This window comes from Danio rerio, chromosome 13, assembly GCF_052040795.2.
Source record: "Danio rerio strain M-AB ecotype USA chromosome 13, GRCz13ab, whole genome shotgun sequence".
NCBI classification, from domain to species: Eukaryota; Metazoa; Chordata; class Actinopteri; order Cypriniformes; family Danionidae; genus Danio; species Danio rerio.
This window is the reverse complement of record NC_141033.1, coordinates 4,881,239-4,900,158: the sequence shown is the minus strand read 5'-3', so window position 1 is coordinate 4,900,158 and position 18,920 is coordinate 4,881,239. Positions and strand designations below refer to the sequence as shown.

The 18,920-nt window shown below is 36.9% G+C and overlaps 2 protein-coding genes across 3 annotated transcripts in view; one reads left to right on the top strand and one right to left on the bottom strand.

Moving 5' to 3' along the window:
- abcg2c (ATP-binding cassette, sub-family G (WHITE), member 2c) overlaps window positions 1–9,693 on the top strand; it is a 154,961-nt gene extending 145,268 nt beyond the window's left edge. For both annotated transcript variants that reach the window (XR_015505358.1, XR_015505359.2), the window contains exon 10: window positions 9,275–9,693. The gene's annotated coding sequence lies outside the window, so the exon portion shown is untranslated. The remainder of the gene's footprint in view (window positions 1–9,274) is intronic.
- The window catches only part of micu1 (mitochondrial calcium uptake 1), a 99,598-nt gene that overhangs the window by 48,374 nt on the left and 32,304 nt on the right, over window positions 1–18,920 (bottom strand). Inside the window, 1 exon segment of the mRNA NM_001083833.2 lies at window positions 7,010–7,053. Within this exon segment, the coding sequence (NP_001077302.2) occupies window positions 7,010–7,053 (44 nt within the window).

The following is an 18,920-nucleotide window of genomic DNA, read 5'->3' as shown; positions in this document are numbered from 1 at the left end:
CTGTAAACTTCAACCCTAATCAAATAAGAGTACCTTAGATTTCCTAGTTGCACCTCAAGAAACTACATATTTGTAAAAATACCCTCCCCAACACTGACAACATTCTTGAAAAACATGGAGTTATTATACTTTAGCATTATAGTGGGCTAAAGTGAACAATCACACACAATCTCTCTCTCTCTCTCATACACACGAAGCGTGTTTGAGCTGTGAAAGTCACACTTGCAAGGACCCGGCTGCGATGACCTGCAAAATACTGTTGATAGGTGATGAACATGAAGGTTAAAAGTGCTGGTGTGTTCACACCCGCGCAGAAAGCAAAACAATTACACAAGAGTGTTTATTAGCATAGTGCGCCCATGCGTTAACTGCTAAAAATACCGGTCCTGGAGTTTCATAACACCATCCAGGATTTAGTGGCCATGGTGATGCAAGATAGTGCAGAAGTAGAGGAAGAGTGAGATGGATTCAGCAGTCCTGCCGGGACGCCGTATGGAACAAAACCAGGCACGAGATTTGACACAAATATGGAAATAAAGAAATAACAAGACATATTCCACATCCCTCAGGCTGCACGCTGGCCGACAATCCCCAGAGAAACCAAACGAGATCGGAAAAGAGATAGGGGGAAAGGAAATGGAAAAAGGGCATATATCACACATAGTGGAAATGGAATTTTGTCACACAAACACACACACACAAACACACACACACACACACACACACACACACACACACACACACACACACACTAAAACAAAGGCTATAGATCTTAGATGCATTTAAACAGGCCTGAGGTACAAAGAGAAGCTTTAACTTGGGTTTTAACAAAATTACCTTACAATGTATTACTTCAAATCTCTAATTATTTACAGTTGAAGTCTAAATGATTCGTCCTCCTATGATTTTTGTTTTCTTTTGTAAATATTTCCCCAAATTATGTTTAGCAGAGCAAGAAATTTTCACAGTATTTCCTTTTATATTTTTTCTTATTTATTATTTATTTGGGCTAGAATAAAAGCAGTTTAAAAAAAAAAAAAAAACTTTTTAAGTTCAATACCATTAGCCCCCTAAAGCAATATCAGTGTTTCCTCTAGGATTTTTTCCAGCTATGGCGGCAGGCCACTGAAAAAAAAATATTCATTGGTTCTAATACTTTTTTTTTAAGGTAAGTGGATGCAAATAATTTATTTGAGCTGAATTAAACAGGCGATGCAGTGGCGCAGTAGGTAGTGCTGTCACCTCACAGCAAGAAGGTCGCTGGTTCAAGCCTCGGCTGGGTCAGTTGGCGTTTCTGTGTAGAGTTTGCATGTTCTCCCTGCATTCGCGTGGATTTACTCCGGTTTCCCCCACAGGACATGCAGTACAGGTGAATTGGGTAGGCTAAATTGTCTGTAGTGTATAAGTCTGTGTGTATATGTGTGGGGGATGTTTCCCAGAGATAGGTTGCGGCTGGAAGGGCTGCGTAAAAACATGTTGGATAAGTTGGCGGTTCATTCCGCTGTGGCGACCCTGAATTAATAAAAGGACTAAGCCGAAAAGAAAATGAATGAATAAATTTAAACAAACAAATTAATTTTAGATATGCTCAACTTAATTTGTTTATATTCAGCCCATATAAATTGTTTGCAAGCACTTACCTTGACAAATTGAGTAAATCCAATTAACCATTTTGTCAGTGTAATACATACATAAATAATTATAAATATATAGACAAGTTACATGTACATATTAAAAACTTTAATAGGATTTAAGATGCTGATGACCATTAAACGCATCATAACAGTCTTGTGAAAAGGGTCCATGAGGCTGTGATGCCTATTTTCCACAGTCCCCACAGTCATTAAGAGGGAGCATTTGTCAAATGACCCGGTCAGAGAGCTGCTGTCGCAGGCTAACAGTCTGATCTCTGGACTGGGCTGGGTCACCTAATGCTTGTGTGTGCCGTTTGTACTCTTCACACAGACACACACTTCAACTAGGCGTATTTGTTTGCACATTAGCACTAATGAGTTGGTGAATCAGTCTCAGGTCAGATGGTTATAAATCACTCTTCGGTTTCTCAGTGAAGTCTTGATGAAGCTACTCGCACCAGCTTTTCTATCTTTCTTTTTATGTTCAAGGCGCACAGTTGGTGTGTAACTGTATACAACCTAAAATCAGAAAAAGTTGGGACAGTATGGAAAACGCAAATAAAAAAAGAAAGTAGTGCTTTTTACATGTACTTTGACTTGAATTTCATTGCAGACAATACAACCAACATTATTTAATGTGTTCCTCATGATATATATTGTTTTGCTTGTTTTTTTCCCCCAAAGTAAACATGAATTCCAATTCTGGTCCTTGCAACACATTAAAATGTTGGAACAGGAGCAATTTTGGGCTAGAAATTAGGTAAATTGGTTAAATAATGATGTTATTTGAGACAGGTGATGTCAACAGGTGACTTTAATTATGATGTGGTACAAAATCAGCATCAAAGAAAGGTCTAGTCATATCGAGGCAAGGATAAAGAAGCAATTACATGAGAAAATTATTGTAATGTTGAAATCCAATGTTCCTTAAAGAAAGAGAAAGACATTTGGATACTTCACCTTCAACAGTGCAGAACATCATTAAAAGATTCAGGGAATCTGGAGGAATTTCAGTGTGTAACGGACGAGGCAGCAAGCTTAAGCTGAACTACCATGATCTCTAATCCCTCAGGCAGCACTGCATCATCAAGAATCCCTCATTCATCTATAAGTGATATCACCACATGGACTACTTTGGCAAACCTTTGTCAAGTACCACAATAGATAATTGCATCCACAAATGCCAGTGAAAACTGTACTGTGCCAGAAAGAGGCCCTATGTTAACAGTGTCCAGAAGCGATGTCGACTTTTCTGGGCTCAGAGGCATCCGAGATGGACCATCTTAACATTTTTTTGGGGAGAAATGGACGCCGTGTGCTCTGAAGCAAAGAAGAAAAGGATCATCCAGACTGTTACCAGCAACATGTCCAAAGGCCAGGGTCTTTCATGGTATTGGGTTGTGTCAGTGCCCTTGGCGAAGGTAACTTGCACTTCTGTGATAGCACCATTTTGGATTTTGGAGGACAATATGCTGAATATTTCAACAAGACAATATAAAACCACATTTTGCACACATTACAAAATGCTGGCTGCAGAGGATACAGGTACCTGACTGGCCTGCCCGCAGTCCTGACCCGTCTCCAATAGAGAATAAGCGGCGCAAAATGCGACAACGAAGATCCCGTACTGTTGCTAACCTTAAGACTTTGCAGGAAGAATAGGACAAAATGACACCTAAAACACTTCTTCACTTGGTTTTTTCAGTCCTTAAAGGAATGGCAACATTTCAAAGTGGTAAATGTTCCAACTTTTTTGAAACGTGTTGCAAGAACCAAAATTGGTATCCGTGTTTAAAGAAATTATAAACCATGATGAACACATTAAATAATGTTTGCTGTATTGTCTGCAATAAAATAGGAGTCAACATAAATTTAGAAATCACTACTTTCTTTTTTTATTTGCGTTATCCACACTGTCCCAACTTTTTCTGATTTGTGGTTGTATTTTTAAGAGTATTCCAGACACCTCCTGAGCATACCCGTCAACTCTCCCGTTTTTCCCGGGATTCTCCCGTATTTTACAGTTCTATCCCGCTATCATCCCGTATTTTCAGTCTTTCTCTGAAGGGTGGCAAACAAACATTACTGAGCCGATCCTCCCTATGCGCAACCAATACCGCCGAACCATCGAGGCCACCCCTTGTTTTTAAATGTGAATCTGTTCTGTGCTTTCGCTTTGTTTAGGCATGAAAACACTTTGAATTAAAAATGAAAATGGCAGGATTCTCTTGCTCTGTGTTTAAACAGATATACACATAACTAATAATAATAATAATAATAATAATAATAATAATATCTAAAGATGTCGATCTTGGTGCTTTTTTTCCCACACACAACTAATTTCGTCTTAAATGACCACAAAAATTTAGAAAAGCAGTTGAATGATGTGTTTAATGTGTGCATTTTTAACACCTCTGTTATTTAATGTAATCAAACAAAAAATCTAAATAAATAAGATTCATCTGTTGCTCTTTAATCAGAATGTGGAAGTTATACAGTGAAGAAACGGCTAATGAGATTTGATAGCTTGATTCTATTTCTTTACAATAGCTATTCTTTTTAATAAGCTGAACTGTTTGCTAATTTATTTTCTGCTAATGTATACTATTTTAAATTATTAATGACAATTTAACTGTTTATTTACAACGAAACAGCTCCAAATGAGCATATTTAATCATTTGGGGATTTTTTTTTTTAATGGGGGGGGGGGGGGATCCCTTATTTAGGTGGGCAAATGCCTTATTTTCACACCCCAATGTTGACAGGTATGCTCCTGAGCACCATTTTAACTATACACACATGGTCTAAAGATCACAGTGCAAGTGTACTCAGGGTGTGTCTGAATCCACTGGTATAACAATGGAAAAATAGGTCAGCACGGCAAGTACATGGTCTAAAGCAGTTATACCTGTTCTCTTAATGAGTAATGGGTATTTTATGGGCGTAATGTATTATGGTACAATCAGAGCCTTTAGGAACCAGTTGCACTTGTGGCTTGGCTGATTTGCTCTTTTACATTGTGGATTTTCCAAGTCTGCAATGGGTTGGGCAAAGACTCTAGATAACAACCTATTAAAGGTGACTTTATTGGTTTCATTTTCATTGTAGTTTCATAGTAGCCTTTCCTGTTTCAAGGTACAACAAATTAGTATAATGTTTGCAACTCAACTATACAGAGTGATTTTCATGTCCATTTTTAAAATTAGACGTCTTTAACTTCGGTTTACTACTGTTTACGGTTTTAGCACAATGACTGCATGTGCTCTTATTGTACTGCCAAACACTTACTGCCAATATCTATAGGAATACGGTTAAGGGGGCTAGAGCCAGTCTAGTTATAGTTAGCTTTAGGGGTGGGTTAATGGGTAAAAGTGCGGTCAACAGTGTAGAATTTGATGGATGTAAATGTAAAGATTAAAATTTTAAAGAATTTATTTATTTATTTATTTACTTTGCAGGTTATTTACTAAGTTACGAATTTATTTATTTACTTTGTTAGTTATTTACTACGTTAAGAATTTATTTACAAAGTTAGAAATGTATTTATTTATATACTTTGTAGGTTATTTACTAGGTTAAGAATTTATTTACCAGGTTAGGAATTAATTAATTTATTTATTTATTTACTTTGTTAGTTATTTACTAAGTTAAGAATTCATTTACTAAGTTAAGAATGTATTTATTTATTTACTTTGTAGGTTATTTACTAGGTTAAGAATTTATTTACCAGGTTAAGAATTAATACATTTATTTATGTATTTACTTTGTTATTTATTTACTAAGTTAGGAATTTATTTATTTGTTTGTTTACTTTGTTAGTTCTTTACTAAGTTAAGAATTTTTTATTTAACTTTGTTAGTTCTTTACTATGCTAAAATTTGATTATTAAGAATGTATTTATTTATTTACTTTGTATGCTATTTACTACGTTAAGAATTTATTTACAAAGTTAAGATTTATTTATTTACTTTGTTCTTTATTTACTAAGCATTTATTTATTTGTTTACTTTGTTAGTTCTTTCCTAAGAATTTATTTATTTATTTACTATGTAGGTTATTTACTAAGTTATACATTTTTATTAACTTTGTTAGTTATTTATTATGTTAAAATTTTATTAAAGTTAGGAATGTATTTATTCATTTACTTTGTAGGTTATTTACAAAGTAAAGAATGTATTTAAAAGTTAATTATTTATTTATTTAATTATTTACTTTGTAGGGTATTTACTAAGTTAAGAATGTATTTATTTACTTTGTTAGCTATTTACTATGTTAAGAATGTATTTACAAACTTAAGAATGTATTTATAAGTTATTAATTAATTAATTAATTAATTTAATTACTCTGTAGGGTTTTTACTAAGTTAAGAATTTATTTATTTACGTTGTTGGTTATTTACTAGGGTAAGAATGTATTTACAAGTTAATGATTTATTTATTTACTTTTTTAGTTATTTACCTCATTAGTTATTTACTAAGTTAAGAATTAATTTATAAGTTAATATTTTTATATATTTACTAAGTTAAGATTGTATATACTTAGGTAATAATTTATTTACTGTGTTAGTTATTTACTAAGAGATGTTTCATACTTGATACTTCAAGATACTAATGCAAAAAAAATGTTCCTGATGAATTAATCAATTATATTATCAGACAGCTACTATATAAAGACATTCAAATGTATTTAAAAATATAAAAACGGTTTAATGTAGCAAGTTACGTTTATGCAAACATCTTTTATAAACTACTTTCTAATAGAGCCATTTGGATATATCTAACAATTTAAGTTCTGCAACATTAGTAAATTCTGCATATACCACTACAAAATACATTTAATAAAATGACACTAAATAGGCAATGAAAACAGAACAAAGCCGGGAGACTATTTTGAAGCAAGGCTAGAGTATAAAGATAGACACAGCGGAGGTGTGTTTAAAGAGGGTAACCTAGAGACATCAAGAAGAAAAGAGATACTACATCAACCTGAAAGATAGGATGAAAATAAGTCTTTTATAAATAACAGAAAACACACACACACACGACAACATAATGAAAACAAGTGTCCCTGAAGAAAATGCGCGTGTGACTGTGTCATGCAAAATGTTTCATGCGTGCAAAGGAGAGTTTTTAGACCGTAGAAGAGAAAATGTCTCAAAGCATGCTCTGAATTGAGCTGTGGACGAGTTTCTGTGGAGAGAGAGAGTGAAAGATTTTTATGAAGAGTGAATGAGAACACGCGTCTCCATCCTGCGTCACCCTGTCGAGCTGCACAATGGCAAAGTAACTGTTCGGTTCCCACTCACTCGCCCACATATGCACACACACACACACACACAGACACACACGTACACACGTACAGACCTCGCTGCTTACCTTTCCATCATAGCGTTTCACCATAAACTGATCCAGACCAAGGTCTGCAAAAGAGAGAGAGACAGAGTCAGTCAAACATGGGGGCTCTGCTCCAAAACAACACAGACAAAATAACAACACAGACAAAATAACAACACACAGACAAAATAACAACACACAGATAAAATGGAGATAATAACTTTATATAGATAATTAAATTGTGGTATTGGATGAACGCGTAAACTATTGCACGTCGGGAGTAATGTAGACTTCATATTGTGTGTAATACAGAGCTTTTCTGAGTGTACTACACAGGCTTGATAAAGCACCTGTAGGAGACACACTCTCTCCTCTCCATATGCACCAGACACTTTCTACAAACACATTATTAGGACTCAATAATAATTTCTTTCTTTCTTTCTTTCTTTCTTTCTTTTTGTTCCTGTCTTTCATTCTTCCTATCTTTCCTTCCTTCCTGTTTTTCCTTCCTTTATTTTGTTCCTGCCTTTCCTTTTTTCTTTTCTTCTTTCTTTCCTTATTGCTTTCTTTCATCCTTCCTGTCTTTCCTTCATTCATTTTGTTCCTGTCTTTCATTCTTCCTGTCTTTCCTTCCTTCCTTATTTCCTTCCTTTTTGCTCCTTTCTTTATTTATTTTGTCTTTCCTTCCTTTCTTCTTTCTTTCTTTCTTTCTTTCTTTCTTTCTTTCTTTCTTTCTTTCTTTCTTTCTTTCTTTCTTTCTTTCTTTCTTTCTTTCATTTTCTTTCTATCCTGTCTTTCCTTCCTTCCTTTATTTTGTTCCTACCTTTCCTTCCTTCCTTTTTCTTTCTTACCTTCCTGTCTTTACTTTTTTCTTTCCTGTCTTTCCTTCCTTCCTTTATTTTGTTCTTGCCTTTTTCTTTCTTTCTTTCTTTCTTTCTTTCTTTCTTTCTTTCTTTCTTTCTTTCTTTCTTTCTTTCTTTCTTTCTTTCTTTCTTTCTCTTTCTTTCTTTCTTTCTTTTTCTTTCATTCATTCTTTCTTTCTTTCTTTCCTTTTAGTTTCTGTCTTTTCTTTCTTTCTTCCTTCCTTCCTATCTTTCCTTCCTTACTTCATTGTTTCTTTCTTTTTTTCATTCTTTCCTGTTTTTCCTTGCTTTATTTTGTTCCTGCCTTTCCTTTTTTTCTTTCCTTTTTTCTTTTCTTATTATTTCTATCATTCTTCCTGTCTTTCCTTCATTCATTTGTTCCTGTCTTTCATTCTTCCTGTCTTTCCTTCCTTCCTTCCTTCCTTCCTTCCTTCCTTCTTTATTACTCTTCTTTTTGCTACTTTCTTTCTTTCTTTCATTTTCTTTTTATCCTGTCTTTCCTTCCTTCCTTCCTTTATTTTGTTCCTACCTTTCCTTCCTTTTTCTTTCTTGCCTTCCTGTCTTTACTTTTTTCTCTTTCCAGTCTTTCCTTTCTTCCTTTATTTTGTTCTTGCCTTTCTTTCTTTCTTTCTTTCTTTCTTTCTTTCTTTCTTTCTTTCTTTCTTTCTTTCTTTCTTTCTTTCTTTCTTTCTTTCTTTCTTTCTTTCTTTCTTTCTTTCTTTCTTTCTTACCATATTATCATTTGAATAATCATGTATTGTGATTTGCAAAGAAATATGAAACAGCAGTATTTTCAACTTTGCTAATATTAAAAAAACAAATGTTTACTGAACATCAAATCCATTTAAAGGAATAATTTTTGAAGAACCACAAGAGAATAAAGTCTACAACAGTGGTCACCAGGATTGGTGACCCCTGGTCTACAGCAAAAATGGAAAAAACAGCATGTACATTTAACGCTCTTTTCAACTGTTTTAAGTCTGTTTCAAACTGTTGGATTTGACAATATATTTACTATCATTGAAGATGCGTCCCAATACACTCCAGGGTATTTATTAGGCGAAATATACATTATGATAGATTAAAATGGGGTCAGAATGGTGCATTTCATTTTGGAACAGCTTTACTGTGGGAAAATTCCTGTGAGAACCTCAAATGCAAAGTAAATGAGGAACTTTCTAGATTCTGAATACACAATTTCATCACACACAAACAAGCCTATTTGTATCTTTGAATCCCAGCAGTCTTTTTACATTTATAGATGTCACTACAGGAACTGAGTGATTACTGACGTCTATGAGTGATTAATATAAGCTATTAAGGCTCATTTCCATGTTTCACAAGTTTCAAATAAATGTCAAGAGTCGCTCAGCAGCAAATCATTTCATCATTAATCTTGTGCAACACTGAATGGAGCAGCACAGGGCTAAACTGATCCAAACAGGACAGACTCTGCTGGTCTAACAGTACTGTATAACTGACATTAAAAGACCTGGGGCCTCATGTACGAAGACTTGCGTGGAAATCTTACTAAAACATTGCGTACGCACAAAGCTGTAAATGTGCGTACGCAGAAAAAAATTCAGATGTATGAAACACTGCGTACGCCGAATCTCACGCATATTCTTTTGTACATCCGAATGAACGTGAAACTGAGCGCAACATGCACGAGCGCAAAACCCCTCCCTGCCTCCTCCCCCGTATGAATATGCTAATGACTATGCTAATGGAAAAACCCAACGAAAAAGCAATGGCAAAATCAAACAAAAAGAGAAACTTTGAACAGAATGTGAATTAGAGGTGCTGCTTTCGGAGGTAGACCGGAGAAAAGCGGTGTTATTTGCAAGTTTGTTCTCCGGAATTAACAACAAAAGAAAAAAATAGAGTGAGAGAGTTTAGCTGGTACGGTTAACACAGTTGGGTCTGAACATCGCACTGAGTGAATTAAAAAAGAAATAGTGTGGTTTATATCTGTAAAATGTTGCAGTACTCTTAGCAGTCTCAGTGGCGCACCTCATAAGAAGCATGTGATCATGTACTGATACGTTCGAGCATAAACTCGGCTCGAATCCAGCGTCTGATGAACTCTTTCTTCTTTTTTTCCCCGCTACATATCAGATTTTGCCCACTATTTATCACGAGAAAGACAAGTGGGAATCATCAATAAGTCTGTGCATCATATTTTATTTGCACATTTATTGAATGGAAATGTTTCTGATTCACGCATGCAAATTCATCTTCAGATAGTGTCTTTATAGCAATGTGCGTGCAGTAGATACCTCAGATTACATTGGGAAAACAGGCGACCGCTGCAAATTGTGCTTTAATGTTTAGCTGCTCAACTGTATGGTATGGAAATCTTACAAACCTACTATATGAACCCATCTCATACAGCTGCCATTGCAAGGCTCAGACACTTTGTAGAGAAGAATTTAACACAACTGCCTCTAGGAGTCGCCAATGGAAATAAAACAGACACGCACAAAAAATTTGCGTACGCCTGCCAGAAAGCTGCCGTGAACCTGCGCACATTCCCACGTTCAGTTCATTGTTAGTAAATCCAAACGTGAGCGATTCTGAGCGTGAAACTTGGCGTACGCAAAGTTTTTGTGCGTACGCAGCGTTGATACATGAGGCCCCTGGTTTCTATTAAAAGGCACCTATGATGAAAATCAACTTTTGTAAGCTGTTTGGACAGATGTGTGAGAAGGTATAGTGTGTTCACAGTCATATTGGTGTGAAACCTAAATGAAATGAAACCTTAGAGCACAGGTGTCAAACTCAGTTCCAAAAGGGCCGCAGCTCTGCACAGTTTAGTTCCAACCCTAATTAAACACACCTGATCAAACTAATTGAGTCCTTCAGGCTTGTTTAAAACCTACAGGTAAGTGTGTTGGAGCAGGATTGGAACTAAACTGTGCAGGGCATTGGCCCTCCAGGAATTGAGTTTGACACCCCTGCCTTAGATAATCAAAAATGAGCGTCTGTGTCAGCACAGAGATCAAGCCTCTCACCTGAGAATGTGGATATTATGGTGTTTTTGAAGAAGATCTTTCACTAGTCTACACTGCAGTTATTTGTTTAATTTTAGTTTACTTAGTTAAGATGGCTGCACTAAAGAGAATAGTTTTTGTCTGTCTAGTCTATATTGGAGGTATTTATTTATTTTTAGTTGTTTACTCGGGTATCCTGACTGTACTAAAAATGTGATGACAAAGTTAAAAAAGAAAAAGTTAAGATGTTCTTGTTATTAAGTGAATCTATTGTTCCTTAGCATTGCTGTTAACATGACATCAACCCTAACCCCACAGCAAACAGAAACCGAAAAGTACCGTGAACCTAACCGAACCGTGACTTTGGTGTATCGTTACATCCCTAGTATTTACAAATGAATTACATTGTAATACATCCACCACATACGCATCATACTGTAAGTCCAGCATCGGCTGTTCAACCCTAGTTAGTCAAGGCGTGTAGTGCTGTGATCTTCATCCACTTTGAACACCAAATTTGAGTGACAGAAGAGGTCACAGCAGAGATTACTATAGAAAAGTCAAGCGTAACCCCTGTTTGAAGCCTCAGAGATGAGCGTATCTCCCTAAGTCTGCTGCCGAAACCGGATGAATTATGGAACAGCTTTCCTCACGGTCAGATGAATAATGAATTTTATGTTCACTCGCTCACTCTCTTTCTCTCTCTCTCTTTACAACCACTCTTCTCTCCCTAAAGAAAAGCCAGACTCTTTAAACTAAACTAAATGACATCACATGCAGTGGGTCTCCTGACATCCCACCCACGAGTGTTTAAAAAAAGAGACGGAAACACACTTGACGCTTTTTATGAATGACAGTACAGCGTTCAGCCTGTGCGCGAACACCTCTAGCATAACAGAATCTCAATGCAACATGCTTTAATCCAGCAGTCAGCATTTCTCATGAAGCCCCGCCGCTCGGCTGTCAGACGCTCTGAATACATCAAACCTTTATGTTTATCATACATTTAATGGGCAAAAATGCTTCAGCAAAAAAAAAAAAAAGAAAAAAAAGGGCCTTCATTATAATGGGTGCCTTCACACTAGGGCTGTGCAATATGGACAAAATAATTATTAAGGGTGTCACGATCCTCCAAATCCTCGATTCGATTACATTTTCGATTCTAAAGTCATGGTTCGATTCGATTTTCGATTATGAATAATTAATTAATTAATGACCAATTAATTATCTGTAGCCTACCATTTAAACTACCTGACCTGCATGGTCTTTGTTTTACCCATAAACAAATCATACAGTAAATGAATAAAGGCAAGATACACACATAATTACCACCTGTCAATCACTTTTTCTGCGGGACTCGTGAATAGGCAGTGATCTGTGTCGTTATAATGCCGTCGGTAAAAAAGACGCCCAACCAACAGGAACCAGCCAACAGTATCTGAGGTGTGCGCTAAAATGACTAAGTACAAGTGAGTGAAAGATTGAAGCAGTCCTCTGACTGCCTGGACCTGCTGTCTGGAGCGCATGGCTGTGTATGCGTCTGTGTCTGTTTGGTCACGTGATGTGCACTTTCAGAGGTAGAGAGGAAGGAGGGCTGCTCAGAAATGCTACACGCCACTGTGGATGTCAAATCGTTGTTGATCTAAAATGCCATTTAAAAACAAAGACAGTGTATACAGGGCCTGAGTGTGTACTTTTCGCGAGCGGATTTGAAAAGGGGGCGGGCAGAGGATCGCGATGCCGGTGTTGTCTATCGGACGAACCGTACGTAATACGTACATAGCAGAGCTTGCAAAACTGTGTTTTTTTTGTCGACAACACGAACGTTGTCAACATAACTCACTGGAAATCCAAAATGCTTACACACCGGCGACTTCATTGGAAGAGGAGAGGGTTTAAGCTCTGTCGACGGGTCTCCTGCTTGTGCAGTTTAACAAGCACTTCAACAAGCCTGTTTTTCCCGCTTGGCAAGCCAAGCTGACGTGACATGGGGGCGTGGTAGCATCGACGATTCTATTTTTTGATTCGATAATCGAAATTAAGCATAAATTTTGATCGAATTCGATTAAAAATCGAAATCGTGACACCCCTAATAATTATATTACGATTTTACAAACGAATATTTTTATTTTATTTGCGATTTTGGCAACTGTTTTTGCTTTTTCAAACAAGCTACATACATTCAAAATGCATTCAGTGCACAAGAAGTGCATAACAAAACTATTGAGTCAGTAATTTCTTTGTGCCGTTTTGACCCTTTCCCATAAGGCACGGCGCTTGCAAATGCTTGAACAATGGATACTAGTTTAGTCTGTTTGGGCTGGCTTTGATGTGTGCTTTTGTTTGTTTCGATGGACTTTGTTGAGATGCATTGATCATGCAGTTTTTTATGACACTGTTTTAAGTGTTGGATCAGATTTGTAGTATTGCTCCGTTTTGTTGGAATAATCATTTCACAAGTCTTAAAAATTGCCTTGCTCTGTGACACATCCTCTCTCCTGAATCCAAAACACTCCAAAATGACTGTCGTTGAATTTCTCCCTAGCACCAAATCCCTTTTATTTTGACCTGCATCCATATTTTATGCTCTTTCCTCCTGCTCGCCTATTCTCAACTTCGTCATGCGGAGAGTGAGCTGGTTAACATAATAGCTATATTGCCCGGTGCGCTACGTCAGCTCTGATTGGTTAACATATTAATATCATGCGCATGAGAACATATTCTGAATAAAATTCGAAATAAATTAATAGATAAAAATTGCAGCCTTTTGCGATTTAGAAATTGCGTGTGTTGCAATTTTTTTGCGATTGCGATTAATTCCCTACTTCACACATAATTCAAGCGTTCTTCCTGCAAGCAAATATTTATTGCAGTTTAATTTTAAAATGGGGGAGCTCAGGTAAAACAAAGAAGAAGAAAAAAAAAAAACACTTAGTCTTTACCTAACGAGGCTGTAAACTCTAATAAAGCAAGCCAGACTGCTCTTTGCAATTACGGGTACGAGGTATTTTACTGGGAGGAGAACAGACGAGTGGTCGTTCAAGCGTTTCATACTAATTTGTGGAGTCTTCCACTCTATTCCTGCTTAAAGGTATAATGTCCTATATCCTGATTTCCATTCTGAGGGAATAAGAGCATTAAAAGCGCATCTAAACCCATTTGAGCATTTCTAGGTGATCGGGTCACAAGCAGAGTTGGGTGTAATTAGGTACAAAGTAACTACACCAACTGGCCACTTTATTAGGTACATCTGTCCAACCTCAAATTTCTAATCAGCCAATCACATGGCAGCGACTCAATGCATTCAGGCATGTAGAGATGCTCAAAAGGATCTGCTGCAGTTCAAACCAAGCATCAGAATGGGGAAGAAATACTGTTTTAAGTAACTTTAAACATGGCATGGTTGGTGATGCCAGACGGGCTGGTCTGAGTATTTCAGAAACTGCTGATCTACTGGGATCTTCATGCACAACCATCTCTAGAGAATGGTCTGAAAAAGAGAAAATATCCAGTGCGCGGCAGTTCTGAGGGTGCCTTGTTGATGCCAGAGGTCAGAGGAGAATGGCCAGACTGGTTTGAGCTAATAGAAAAGCAACAGTAACTCAAATAAGCACTCGTTACAACTTAGGTCTGCAGAAGAGCATCTCTGAACACACAACATGTCCATCCTTGAGGCGAATAGGCTACAGCAGCAGAAGACCACACCGGGTGCCCCTTCTGTCAGCTAAGAATAGGAAACTGAGGCTACAATTCACACAGGCTCACCAAAATTAGACAATAGAAGATTGGAAAAACGTTGCCTGGTCTGATGAGTCTCGATTTCTACTGTGACATTCAGATGGTAGGATCAGGATTTGTGTCGACAACATGAAAGCATGGATCCATCCTGCCTTGTATCAATAGTTCAGGCTGGTGGTGGTGGTGTAATGGTGTGGGGGAGATTTTCTTAGCACACTTTGGGCTCATTAGTACCAACTGAGCATCGTGTCAACACCACAGCCTACCTGAGTATTGTTGCTGACCATGTCCATCCCATTATGAGCACAGTGCACCCATCTTCTGATGGCTACTTCCGGCAGGATACCGCACCATGTCATAAAGCATGAATCATCTCAGACTAGTTACTTGAACATGACAATGAGTTCACTGTACTCAAATGGCCTCCACAGTCACCAGATCTCCATCCAATGGAGTACCTTTGGGATGTGGTGGAACGAGAGGTTTGCATCATGGATGTGCAGCCGACAAATGTGCAGCAACTGCGTGATGCTATCATGTCAATATGGACTTACACTAATTGTATTAATTTAATTGTATTAAATTTGTGTTAGTTTTTCACCATGTACAGGTGTTGAAAATCAGCACATATTTGCCTTTTTCAGCTCAAAATACCCAACAAATAATGTTTTAAAAGTCTTTGAAGCTGCCCCTTTTAGGCTTTGATTCAAATTGTGCCATTTCGGTGACTGTCACTTTAATTTCAAATGAGATTGTGCTCTTTTCAAAAGAGGGCAGAGCTACAAATGCCTGTGCATCAGCATAGTGGCAGATTCAAAAACAAGACTTATGTTATCTCTGTGAAAATTTGAAAATATAATAAAAAACAGCTCTTAAAAACTATAATGGCGGATGGCTGCTTCTCACTTAGGGCTGTTTATGCAAATAAGGGATAGATCCTCACTAATGAGTGTGCTTTCCCCCTCTTTTAACATGTACAAAGGAGAAATGTCAATCAAAGGGTTTCTGAAGACTATTTATGAAGTGTGTTCATAAAAAATAGAATTAATTAATGTTTACCATTAGAAGCTGGTTGTAATCACACACTGTTGCCACACAACTGTTTAAACCCTTTATAAAAGTGATTTTTGCATAATAGATCACCTTTAAACAAATCCGTATGGTTTGTCCAGTGTAATTGTGATGTCCACGTCAAACAAATGAACAAATAAATAAATAAATAAAGATGGACATGACATGATGAATCTTTCATTAGTGAGGTGTCTAATTTGGTTTTATTATCCAAAACTATGTTGTTGTTGTTGTTGTTGTTTTTTACATATAAAACTCAACAAAACATAATTATGTTGTGATGTACAGTTTGAGGCTGTGATAAATGACTGATGTAGCCTGGCTGAGATTATGATCATACCACCCACCACAGTGTACAGCAAGGTCTACAATAAAAGCGAAGAAATAAAGAGCTGGACAAAAAAAATAATAAATAGAGCGAGCAGAAGAAAGATTAAAAAGATGTGGAGGTGTGTGGAGGACTGCTGAGGAAGGCTGTACGGACACTGAGCTGGTCACTGCCATCATTTACAATTCAACAAAGAGGAGATAACGCTCCCTATTAATGAGGAAGACGCGTGCGCTTCTGCTGCTTCCAAAATGACCAGTGAATACTTGCGTGTAATGTTTGCTGTAAATGTTGTCCTTAAAGTGCAGATTTTTAAGTGGGTATTTTCTAATATCCACTTTGCTTTTAATAGTGGCCATTTTTCTTAGCGCGGTCTAACTGACAGGCCTGGGATTAAAGCGCATCTGAATGAATCGCATTAAAGAAGAGCTGTGGAATAAATTGAAGTGGTTTGCTGGGATCAAGCCTGAGGTTTGGGAGGGGTTATGTCCTCAACTTATTAAAATAAACACCAAAATGCTTTTTTTTATTTATTTATGTCAAATATATGTAACGAACATTTGAAAGCTGCAGAGACAAATTTCTGTGAGTGACAAATAAGCAAAAACGAATGAACGAATGAATGAACCAATGAACAACTGAATGACCTAATGAAGGACCCAATGAAGCAATGAACGACCGAAGGAAGCAATGAACCACCGAATGAAGCAAGGAACGACCCAATGAACGACCGAATGAACCAATAAACAACCAAATGATCCAATGAATGACCGAATGAACCAATAAACAACCGAATGAACCAATGAACAACTGAATGAACTACCCAATGAAGCAATGAACGACCGAATGAAGCAATGAACGACCGAATGAAGCAATGAACGACCGAATGATCCAATGAACAACCGAATGAACCAATGAACAACCCAATGAACAACCCAATGAAGCAATGAATGACCGAATGAAGCAAAGAACAACCAAATTTATCAATGAACGACTGAATGAAGCAATGAATGACCCAATGAAGCAAAAAACAACCGAATTTAGCAATGAACAACTAAATGAAGCAATAAACAACCAAATGAAGCAATGAACGAACGAATGAAGCAATGAACAAACGACTGAAGCAATGCACGAATGACTGAAGCAATGAACGACCGAATGAAGCAAAGAACGACCGAATGAAGCAATGAACGACCGAATCAAGCAATGAACGACCGAATGAAGTAATGAACAACCGAATGAACCAACGAACGAACAAATGAAGCAATGAATGAACGACTGAAGCAATGAACGTCTAAATGAGCGACCGAATTTAGCAATGAACGACCGAATGAAGCAATGAACGACCGAATGAAGCAATGAACGACCAGATAAAGCAACGAACGACCAGATGAACCAACGAACGACTAAATAAACAAACCAATGAACGAACAAACCAATGAACAGAAAAACGAACCAATGAACGGACAAAGGAACCAATAAACAAATGAATGAACCAATGAATAAACCAACAAACCAACGAATAAACCAACGAACAAACCAATGAACAAACCAACGAATAAACCAACCAACCAACCATTCATTCATTTTCTTGTCGGCTTAGTCCCTTTTTTAATGGGGGGTCACCAAAGCGGAATGAACCGCCAACTTATCCAGCAAGTTTTTACACAGCGGATGCCCTTCCAGCCGCAACCCATCTCTGGGAAACCAACCAACCAACCAACAATATATATAAACTATTTTGATATGTAGGTATACATTTCTATATAAATTAATTGAATAAATAAATACTACATATAATAATGAAAATAAGCAATAAAACAATAAACAAAACAATTGGAACAATAATTATAGTGAAAAGTGCTACTCAAATAAACTTGAACAGTCACACACGGCCGTCCTATTGTCCAACATTGAACTACTAGCTTACGGCACTTCTGGTAGTACCCAGATTAGTAAAGTCCACTAAAGGAGGTTGAGCCTTCACATACTTGGCTCCTAAACTCTGGAATAGCCTTCCTGATAATGTCTGAGCCTCAAAAGATGTAAACATAACAGTCAGACACATCCATCCAACATGTTTACATTAAAAACCAATAGATAAGTAGCACGTTGGAGAAGGAAAACGCATTCTGTGTGAACGACCCCTTCACGTCCCACTATGTAGATGTTCTTGATGTTCTCGATGCATTCACGAGGACACATGGAGGTTCACAGTCATCAGCACTTCTACCAGTTATTCATGGCCAGTGATCAAATCTCTTGCATCAGCTCTGCCTCTGGGTGAGAGTCTTTCATTCTACCATGCTAATTAATTTACTAACCAATGTCACCCTCTCTTATCCTAAATGAGGAAGGCTTCGCTGTGGCTTTCTCTCCTTTAAAAGCCTGTGCTCGGTTTGCCATCTCTTTACACGCAACAGCTGCTTTCTCAGCTCAGCTGTCATGGTCTCCGGTTTCATGCGAGAGGTGGAATTGGGAACAGGCCCTAAGACGATTCACCAGTGAGGTCCTGTGTGAAATTTAAGCCTGTATCAAAATGCTTCAAACTAGTTTGATCCGAAATTATTACCATATACAGTTGAAGTCAAAATTGTTCGACTTCTTGTGAATTTTTTTCTTTTTTAAATATTTCCTAAATGATGTTTAACAGAGCAAAGAGTTTCTCACAGTATTTCCTATAATATTTTTTCTTCTGGAGAAAGACTTATTTGGTTTATTTCAGCTAGAATAAAAGCAGTTTTTAATTTTTTAAATAACATTTTAAGGTCAAAATTATTAACCCCCTTAAGCATTTTTTTCTAATAAACCAACTTAAACCTTTAAATGTCACTTTAAACTAAATATTAGTATCTAGTAAAATATTATGTTTTGTCATCATGGCAAAGATAAAATAAATCAGTTATTACATATCAGTTATTAGAATTATGTTTAGAAATGTGTTGAAAAAAGCAAAGTCT